Below are 10,641 nucleotides of genomic sequence, written 5' to 3'. Positions count from 1 at the left end.
GCCCCATAGCTGGGTGCTCAGCCCCCCCAGCCCCATAGCTCGGTGCTCACCCCTCCCAGCCCCATAGCTGGGTGCTCAGCCCCATAGCTGGGTGCTCATCCCCCCTCCAGCCCCATAGCTGGGTGCTCATCTCCCCAGCCCCATAGCTGGGTGCTCATCCCCCCAGCCCCACAGCCAGGCGCCCGGCCCCACGGCGCGTCCCCACGGCGCTGCCCCACGAGCCGGCTCTGCGTTGCCTCCGCGGCGGCGCTTTATTTCCTCCCTACGTCTAGGCCGCCCTACGGCCCCCGCGGGGCCCCGGCGTCCGGGGCGGGCTCAGCCGGGGCTCACCTGGCTGGAGGACACGGACGACACCTCCGTCCTCTGCGCCGAGCTCGACGCGTCCGACTCGTCCGTCATGGGCTTCCCGCACACGGTCTCCAGGATGCAGGCGCGGAACTGCGGGCCCCGGCGTCCGGGTCAGCCCCGCGCGGTCCCCACGTGTCCCTGGGTGTCCCTGGTCCCCAGTGTGTCCCACTCCCTGGTGTCCCTGGTCCCCGAAGTGCCCTGATCCCGGGTGTCCCCATGTGTCCCTGGTCCCCAATGTATCCTGCTCTCGGGTGTCCCCATGTGTCCCTGTTCCCGGTGGATCCCGCTCCCGGGTGTCCCTGGTCCCCGGATTGTCCTGCTCCTGGGTGTCCCCGTGTGTCCCTGGTCCCCAATATGTCCCACTCCCTGATGTCCCTGGTCCCTGAAGTGCCCTGATCCCGGGTGTCCCCATGTGTCCCTGTTCCCAGTGGATCCCGCTCCCGGGTGTCCCTGGTCCCCAAAGTGCCCTGATCCCGGGTGTCCCCGTGTGTCCCTGGTCCCCAATGTGTCCCACTCCTGGGTGTCCCTGGTCCCCGGATTGCCCTGATCCCGGGTGTCCCCGTGTGTCCCTGGTCCCCAGTGGATCCCAATCCCGGGTGTCCCTGGTCCCCGGATTGCCCTGTTCCCGGGTGTCCCCGTGTGGCCCTGGTCCCCAGTGTATCCCGCTCCCGGGTGTCCCTGGTCCCCGGATTGCCCTGCTCCAGGGTGTCCACGTGTGTCCCTGGTCCCCAGTGGATCCCAATCCCGGGCGTCCCTGTGTGTCTCTGGTCCCCACTGGATCCTGGTCCCTGGTGTCCCCACGTGTCCCCGTGTGGCCCTGGTCCCCATTGTGTCCCGCTCCTGGGTGTCCCCGTGCCCAAAGTGTCCTGCCCCCGGGCGTCCCCATGTGTCCCTGGTCCCCAGTGGATCCCGCTCCTGGGTGTCCCTGGTCCCCGGATTGTCCTGCTCCCAGGTGTCCCCGTGTGGCCCTGGTCCCCAGTGTATCCCGCTCCCGGGTGTCCCCGGTGCCCAAAGCGTCCCGCTCCCGGGTGTCCCCGTGTGTCCCTGGTCCCCAATGTATCCTGCTCCCGGGTGTCCCCGTGTGTCCCTGTTCCCGGTGGATCCCGCTCCCGGGTGTCCCCGGTCCCCAATGTGTCCTGCTCCCAGGTGTCCCTGTGTGGCCCTGGTCCCTGGGTGTCCCTGCTCCACAGTGGATCCTGCTCCTGGGCGTCCCTGGTTTCCAGAGCATCCTGATCCCGGGTGTCCCCGTGTGTCCCTGGTCCCCAGTGGATCCCGCTCCCGGGTGTCCCCGGTGCCCCAAGCGTCCCGCTCCCGGGTGTCCCCATGTGTCCCTGGTCCCCAGTGGATCCTGCTCCCAGGTGTCCCCATGTGTTCTGGGTGTCCCTGCGCCCCGGTGGATCCCGCTCCCGGGTGTCCCTGGTCCCTGAAGCGTCCTGCTCCTGGATGTCCCTGTGTCCCCCTGTGTCCCTGGTCCCCAAAGGATCCTGCTCCCGGGCGTCCCCAGAGCATCCTGCTCCCAGGTGTCCCCGTGTGTCCCTGAGTGTCTCTGATCCTCAGTGTATCCCGCTCCCTTAGTGTCCCCAGGTGTTCCTGGTCCCCAAAGCATCCTGCTCCTGGGTGTCCCCAGGTGTCCCTGGTCCCTGGGTGTCCCCAGTCTCCAAAGGGTCCTGCTCCGGGTGTCCCTGTGTGTCCCTGGTCCCCGGGTGTCCCTGGTCCCCAGGTGTCCCCAGTCTCCAAAGCGTCCTGCTCCGGGGTGTCCCTTGGTGTCTCCGGGTGTCCCAAAGCAGCCTGGTCCCTGGTGCCACGGGATGTCCCTGGGTGTTCCCGGGTCTCCTTTGTCCCTGGAGCAGCCTGGTCCCTGGGTGTCCCCGAGCATCCCCGGACGTCCCCAGGGCTCCTGTGTCCCCAGTCTCCACATGTCCCCATGTGTCCCCATGTGTCCCCGCTCCCTCAGTTCTTGTGTGTCCCTGTGTGTCCCTGGTCCCCAGAGCATCCCTGGACACCCCTGGGGACGTTGGGGTGTCCTCGGCCCCGGGGCCTCCTTGGTCACGGGTGTCCCCAGGGATCCTGGTCCTTGGGTGGCTCCAGTCCTCGTGTGTCCCCAGAGCTCTCTGCTCTCCAGTCTCCACGTGTCCCCGCATGTCCTTGGTCCCCAATCCCTGCATGTCCCCATGTGTCCCTGATCCCTCATTCCTGAATCCCCCGAGATGTCCCTGGTCCCCAGTGTCTCCATGCATCACTGGACTCTGCTCCCTTAGTGTCCCTTGATGTCCTGCTCTCCAGTCTCCAAATGTCCCCACGTGTCCCTGATCCCCCCTCCCCAGTCTTATGTCCCCCCAGATGTCCCTGGTGCCCAATTGTCTCCATGCATTGCTGGACTCTGGTCTCTTGGTGTCCCCAGACGTCCTGCTCTCCAGTCCCCAGATGTCCCCACGTGTCCCTGATTCCCCATTCCTGCATCCCCCCATATGTCCCTGGTCCCCAGTGTCTCCATGGATCACTGGACTCCAGCGATGTCCCCATGTGTCCCTGATCCCCCAGTCTTATGTGCCCCGATGTCCCTGGTCCCCAGTATCTCCATGGATCGCTGGACTCCAGTCCCTTGGTGTCCCCAAACGTCCTGCTCGCCAATCCCCAATGTCCCCATGTGTCCCTGATCCCCCAGTCTTATGTCTCCCGAGATGTCCCTGGTCCCCAGTATCTCCATGCATCGCTGGACACCGTTCCCTTGGTGTCCCCAAACGTCCTGCTCTCTGGTCTCCAATGTCCCCATGTGTCCTTGATCCCTCATTCCTGCATCCCCCCGTATGTCCCTGGTCTCCAAGTGTCTCCATGGATTGCTGGACTCCAGTCCCTTGGCGTCCCCAGATGTCACCAGGTGTCTCTGATCCCCCAGTCTTATGTCCCCCGAGATGTCCCTGGTCCCCAGTGTCTCCATGGGTCTCTTGACTCCAGTCCCTTGGTGTCCCCAGATGTCCTGCTCTCCAGTCTCCACATGTCCCCACGTGTCCCTGATCCCCCATTCCTGCATCCCCCCATATGTCCCTGGTCCCCAGTGTCTCCATGCATGGCTGGACTCCAGTCCCTTAGTGTCCCTTGATGTCCTGCTCACCAGTCTCCAATGTCCCCATGTGTCCCTGATCCCCCAGTCTTATGTCTCCCCAGATGTCCCTCGTCCCCAGTATCTCCATGCATCGCTGGATTCCAGTCCCTTGGTGTCCCCAAACGTCCTGCTCACCAGTCTCCAATGTCCCCATGTGTCCCTGGTCCCCCATTCCTGCATCCCCCAAGATGTCCCTGGTCCCCAGTATCTCCATGGATCGCTGGACTCCAGTCCCTTGGTGTCCCCAAACGTCCTGCTCTCTGGTCTCCAAATGTCCCCATGTGTCCCTAATCCCTCATTCCTGCATCCCCCCATATGTCCCTGGTCCCCAGTGTCTCCATGGATCACTGGACTCCAGCGATGTCCCCATGTGTCCCTGATCCCCCAGTCTTATGTCCCCCTGATGTCCCTGGTCCCTAGTATCTCCATGGATTGCTGGACTCCAGTCCCTTGGTGTCCCCAAATGTCCTGCTCTCCAGTCTCCAGATGTCCGCAGGTGTCCCTGATCCCCCAGTCTTATGTCCCCCCGATGTCCCTGGTCCCCAGTATCTCCATGCACCGCTGGACTCCAGTCCCTTGGTGTCCCCAAACGTCCTGCTCACCAGTCCCCAGATGTCCCCATGTGTCCTTGATCCCCCATTCCTGAATCCCCCTGATGTCCCCGGTCCCCATGCACCGCTGCACCCCAGCGATGTCCCCGGTGTCCCCGGTGTCCCCCGTGTCCCCAGCCGCCCTGCGCGGCGGCGGCACCTGCTTGTTCATGAAGCAGTAGATGATGGGGTTGTAGACGCAGGAGCTCTTGGAGAAGAAGGCGGGGATGGTGACGAGGCGCAGGTCGAGGCCGTGCGCGCGGTTGTTCACCATGTACATGGCGAGCGCCGCGTAGGGCACGTAGCACACGCAGAAGGAGCCCACCATGACCACCACCATGCGCGACACCTCCCGCTCCGCCTTCTGCGTCGTGGCCGACTCCTGCTGCTGCGCGGCCACCTGCGGGGACGCCGGGCGTTGTCACCCGCGTGTCCCCCGCGTGTCACCCCGCGCGCGTCCCCCGCGCCGCTACTCACGGCCCGCAGGGCGCTCAGCAGCTGCGAGTAGGAGAAGACGATGAGCGAGAGGGGCACGATGAAGCAGAAGATGAAGAGGAACCAGGTGTAGTACTCGCTCTTGTACTTGGTGCCCACCGTGTACCAGTCAGGGCCGCACGAGCACTGCAGGCCCTCGGGGATGTACCTGCACGGGGCGCGCGTGGCGCTCAGGGGTGGCCTGCGGGGTGCCCTGCATTGCACCCTGCATTGCACCCCAGTTTGCATCCGGCATTGCACCCTGCATTGCATCTTGCATTGCACCCTGCACTGCACCCTGCATTGCACCCTGCATTGCACCCTGCATTGCACCCCAGTTTGCATCCAGCATTGCACCCTGCATTGCATCTTGCATTGCACCCTGCACTGCACCCTGCATTGCACCCTGCATTGCACCCTGCATTGCACCCCAGTTTGCATCCGGCATTGCACCCTGCATTGCATCTTGTATTGCACCCTGCATGGCACCCTGCATTGCACCCTGCATTGCAGCCCAGTTTGCATCTTGCACTGCATCCTGCATGGCACCCTGCACTGCATCTTGCATTGCACCCCAGTTTGCATCCTGCATAGCACCGTGCATTGCACCCTGCATTGCACCCTGCATTACACTCTGCATTGCACCCCAGTTTGCATCCTGCATTGCACCCTGCATTGCACCCTGCATTGCACCCCAGTTTGCATCCTGCATTGCACTGTGCATTGCACTCTGCATTGCACACTGCATTACACTCTGCATTGCATCTCAGTTTGCATCCTGCATTGCACCCTGCATTGCACCCTGCATTACACTCTGCATTGCACCCCAGTTTGCATCCTGCATTGCACCCTGCATTGCACCCTGCATTGCACCCCAGTTTGCATCCTGCATTGCACTGTGCATTGCACTCTGCATTGCACACTGCATTACACTCTGCATTGCATCTCAGTTTGCATCCCACATGGCACCCTGCATCGCACCCCAGAGTGCATCCTTCATTGCACCCCTCATTGCACCCTGCATTGCATCCCACATTGCCCCTTGCTTTGCACTCTACATCACATCCTGCATTGCACCCCAGTTTGCACCCTGCATTGCACTCTGCATTGCATCTCAGTTTGTATCCTGCACTGCACCCTGTGTTGCACCTCGGTTTGCAGCCTGCATGGTATCCTGCCTTGCACCCTGCTTGGTACTGCTGGGGTTGCCCCATATCCTGCACGGCACCTTGTGTGACACTGCTGGGGTGGCACAGTGCCTTGCATGGAACCCTGCAGGGGTTGCATCCCTGCACCACACTGCAGGGGCTGCATGGCACCCTGATGGGCACCCTGCACGGCTCCTTGCATGGTACTTTGCATTGCACCTTGCTTGGCACTGCTGAGGCTGCATCATGCCCTGCATTGTACCCTGCATGGCACCCAGCATCACATCCTACATTGCAGCCTACACGGCACCCTGCATGGCACTGCTGGGCCTGTGCAGTGCACTGCATTGCAACTAGATTGCACCCTGCAATACACTCTGCACTGCACCCTGTACAGCACTGCTGGTGTTGCATAGCACCCTGCACTGCACCCTGTGTCACACCTTGCATCGCAACCTGTGCTGCATCCTGCATTGCACCCTGCATCACACCCTGCAATGCAACCTACATTGTACCCTGCACTGCACCCTGCATTGCACCCCACATTGCACCCTGCATCACACTCTGCATTACACCCTGCACTGCACCCTACACCACACGTTGCATTGCACCCTGCATTGCACCTTACATTGCACCTAGCATTGCACCCCACATTGCGCCCTGCACTGCACCCTCTATTGCACCCTGCACTGCACCCTATTTTGCACCTTACATTGCACCTAGCATTGCATCCTACATTGCACCCTGCACTGCACCCTGCAACACACCCTGCATTGCACTCTACATTTCACCTTGCAGTGTACCCAACACCACATGTTGCATTGCGCCCTGCATTGCGCCCTGCACTGCACCCTGCACTGCACCCTATTTTGCACCTTACATTGCACCTAGCATTGCACCCTACATTGCACCTAGCATTGCACCCTACATTGCGCCCTGCACTGCAGCCCATTTTGCACCTAGCATTGCACCCTACATTGCACCTAGCATTGCACCCTATATTGCGCCCTGCACTGTACCCCATTTTGCACCTAGCATTGCACGCTACATTGCACCCAGCATTGCACCCTACATTGCGCCCTGCACTGCGCTCTGTTTTGCACCTTGCATTGCACCCTGCACTGCACCCTGCACCACATGTTGCATTGCGCCCCACATTGCACCTTACATTGCACCTAGCATTGCACCCCACATTGCACCTTGCACCGCACCCTCTATTGCACCCTGCACTGCACCCTATTTTGCACCTTACATTGCACCTAGCATTGCATCCTATATTGCACCCTACATTGCACCTAGCATTGCACCCTACATTGCACCTAGCATTGCACCCTACATCGTGCCCTGCACTGCACTCTCTATTGCACCTTACATTTCACCTTGCACTGCACCCTACACCACACGTTGCACTGTGCCCTGCATTGCACCTAGCATTGCACCCTACATTGCACCCTGCACTGCACCCTATTTTGCACCTAGCATTGCACCCCACATTGCACCCTGCACCGCACCCTCTATTGCACCCTATTTTGCACCTCGCATTACACCCTGCACTACACCCTATTTTGCACCTTGCATTGCACCCTGCACTGCACCCTACACCACATGTTGCATTGCGCCCCGCATTGCACCCTATTTTGCACCTAGCATTGCACCCCACATTGCACCCTGCACCGCACCCTCTATTGCACCCTATTTTGCACCTCGCATTACACCCTGCACTACACCCTATTTTGCACCTTGCATTGCACCCTGCACTGCACCCTACACCACATGTTGCATTGCGCCCCGCATTGCACCCTATTTTGCACCTAGCATTGCACCCCACATTGCACCCTGCACCGCACCCTCTATTGCACCCTATTTTGCACCTTGCATTACACCCTGCACTACACCCTATTTTGCACCTTGCCTTGCACCCTGCACTGCACCCTACACCACACGTTGCATTGCGCCCCACATTGCACCCTATTTTGCACCTAGCATTGCACCCCACATTGCACCCTGCACCGCACCCTCTATTGCACCCTATTTTGCACCTTGCATTGCACCCTGCACTGCACCCTACACCACACGTTGCATTGCGCCCCACATTGCACCCTATTTTGCACCTAGCATTGCACCCCACATTGCGCCCTGCACCGCACCCTCTATTGCACCCTATTTTGCACCTTGCATTGCACCCTGCACTGCACCCTGCACCACATGTTGCATTGCGCCCCGCATTGCACCTTGCACCCTCTATTGCACCCTATTTTGCACCTCGCATTACACCCTGCACTGCACCCTATTTTGCACCTTGCATTGCACCCTGCACTGCACCCTACACCACACGTTGCATTGCACCCCGCATTGCACCTTGCACCCTCTATTGCACCCTATTTTGCACCTCGCATTGCACCCTGCACTGCACCCTACTTTGCACCTTGCATTGCACCCTGCACTGCACCCTACACCACGTGTTGCATTGTGCCCCACATTGCACCCTATTTTGCACCTAGCATTGCACCCCACATTGCGCCCTGCACCGCACCCTCTATTGCACCCTATTTTGCACCTCGCATTACACCCTGCACTGCACCCTACACCACACGTTGCATTGCGCCCTGCATTGCACCTTGCACCCTCTATTGCACCCTATTTTGCACCTCGCATTACACCCTGCACTGCACCCTACTTTGCACCTTGCATTGCACCCTGCACTGCACCCTACACCACACGTTGCATTGCGCCCCGCGTTGCACCTTGCACCCTCTATTGCACCCTATTTTGCACCTCGCCTCGCACCCTCCGCGGCGCCACCGACCTGCTCCATCCGAAGAAGGGCGGCACGGAGACGCCGACACCGATGACCCAGGTGGCGGCCACCACGCCGAGCGCGTGCTTGGCGTTGAAGCGGAAGTTGCCGAAGGGCTTGCAGATGACGATGTAGCGCTCGAAGGCCAGGAAGGCCAGCGACCAGCCCGTCACCAGCCCTGCGGAGGGGACAGCGCGGTGGCCCCGGTCCCCGCGCCCGCGCCGGCCGCCCCGCCGCGCGTCACCTACCCGCCGTGGAGCCCATGAAGCCCTCGAGGGCGCAGAGGTGCCGCCCGAAGATGAAGTAGCCCTGCGAGCTGGCGATGAAGACCATGAAGACGCAGAAGACGCAGAAGATGAAGCCGCCCAGGCTGATGTTGACCAGGATGTAGTTGAGCGGCTGCCGCAGCTTCTTGTACTTGACGGTGACCACCAGCACGATGGCGTTGAGCGGCGTGCCCACGAAGAACACGACGCCCATGAAGGCCGTCTGCAGGTAGAAGGCCCAGGGCGGCGCGATGTGGTACTGGGGCCCGTCCCAGGGCCCCACCGAGGACACGTTCTCGAACAGGTAGAAGTCCTCGTCCCCCGACATGGTGGCGGCGGCGGCGCCCGCCGCGGTCCCCCCCTTCATATAGGGCCGCCAAGCCGCTTAGCGGGGATCAGGCTTCGTCCGGGGCAAACGCGGGGATTAGGGGGGCTAAGACCCTTCCTCCTGCCCCTAAGCCCCGCTCAGGGCCTAATCGCCGCCCTAAGCCGATTGCCGGGGATTGGGGGGGGCTCCGGCCTTGGGGACGCGGCGGTGGCACCGCCAAAAAAGTAATGGGGCTCGTCCGGGATTTGAACCCGGGACCTCTCGCACCCTAAGCGAGAATCATACCCCTAGACCAACGAGCCGCATGGGGGTGGCACTGTTTGACCCCCCCCCACGGACGTGTCACCCCGTGTCACCCCCCCCAGGAGTGGGGGTGACACCCCGGGGTGTCCCCGCGCAAGGGAACCGGCTCTGCAATGCATTGCAGGGGGTACATTGCTGATGGTGACTGCAAGTGAGTGCAATGCTGCATGCACTGCATGCACCACACCCTCTATTGCTGCATGCACTGCATTGCAGGGGGATGCATTGCAGGGGGTGCATTGCTAAGGGTGACTGCAGGTGAGTGCAATGCTGCATGCACTGCATTGCAGGGGGATGCATTGCAGGGGGTACACTGCTAAGGGTGACTGCAGGGGAGTGCAATGCTGCATGCACTGCATTGCAGGGGGATGCATTGCAGGGGGTGCATTGCTAAGGGTGACTGCAGGTGAGTGCAATGCTGCATGCACTGCATTGCAGATGGGTGCATTGCTGGAGTTGCATTGCTAGGGATGCATTGCTGAGGGTGACTGCAGGCAGGTGTGATGCTGCATGCACTGCGTTGCAGACGAATGCATTGCTGGGAGTGCATTGCAGAGGGTACATTGCTGAGGGTGACTGCAGGTGAGTGCAATGCTGCATGCACTGCATTGCAGATGGGTGCATTGCTGGGGGTGCATTTCAGACAAGTGCATTGCAGGGGGATTCATTGCTGAGGGTGACTGCAGGTGAGTACAATGCTGCATGCGCTGCATTGCAGATGGATGCATTGCTGGGGGTGCATCGCTGGGGGTGCATTTCTGAGGGGTGCAATGCTGACTGCATTGCTAGGGTGCATTGCCGGGGGGTGCATTGCCAGAGGGTGCATTTCTAGGGTGTGTTGCTGGGGGCTGCATTACTGGGGTGATAGCAGACAGGTGCAATGCTGGGTGCATTGCTGGGGTGCCATGCTGTACTTTGCATTGCAGTAATTGCAGTGACTGCAGATGGGTGCAATTATGAGTGCCTTGCTGGGGGCACATCACTGTGTTGCATTGCTGGGGGTGATTGCAGATGGATGCAATACTGCATGCATTGGTGGGGGTGCATTGTTGGGTGGGGACATTGCTGGGTGATGCAATGCTGGGGGTGCACTTCTGCACGCTGCGGTGCTGGGTGCATTGCTGAAAGCTGCAGCAGGGTGCAGTTGCAGGGGGTGCAATACTGGTGGGTGGTTGCAGAGGGTGTAATGCTCGGGGGTGGTTGCAGAGGGGTGCAATGCTGGCTGCATTGCTGGGGGTGCTGCTGAGGGGGAAATTGTGCAGGTACCTTCCTGAGGGGTCTGAC

General features: G+C 60.8%; 1 protein-coding gene and 1 non-coding gene across 2 annotated transcripts; both read right to left on the bottom strand.

Annotated features, from left to right (window-relative positions):
• Window positions 1–308: 308 nt before the first annotated feature.
• On the bottom strand, window positions 309–9,054 carry LOC104565151 (ultraviolet-sensitive opsin). The gene is made up of 5 exons (XM_088537948.1): window positions 8,709–9,054; window positions 8,470–8,638; window positions 4,519–4,684; window positions 4,202–4,441; window positions 309–438 (listed from the first exon to the last, which is right to left on the bottom strand). The coding sequence occupies exons 1-5, from the start codon at window positions 9,052–9,054 to the stop codon at window positions 316–318; spliced, it is 1,044 nt and encodes a 347-aa protein (XP_088394074.1). The 3' UTR covers window positions 309–315.
• A 230-nt stretch (window positions 9,055–9,284) lies between these two features.
• TRNAP-AGG (transfer RNA proline (anticodon AGG)) lies at window positions 9,285–9,356 on the bottom strand. The gene has a single exon. It is a non-coding gene; the product is annotated as a tRNA-Pro (tRNA).
• Window positions 9,357–10,641: the final 1,285 nt, after the last annotated feature.

This window comes from Tinamus guttatus, unplaced genomic scaffold, assembly GCF_059628265.1.
Source record: "Tinamus guttatus ecotype Peru unplaced genomic scaffold, ASM5962826v1 Tinamus_guttatus_pri_ptg000911l, whole genome shotgun sequence".
In the NCBI taxonomy this organism is placed as follows: domain Eukaryota; kingdom Metazoa; phylum Chordata; class Aves; order Tinamiformes; family Tinamidae; genus Tinamus; species Tinamus guttatus.
Note: the sequence above shows the minus strand (reverse complement) of the source record. Positions and strands in the feature narration are given on the sequence as shown.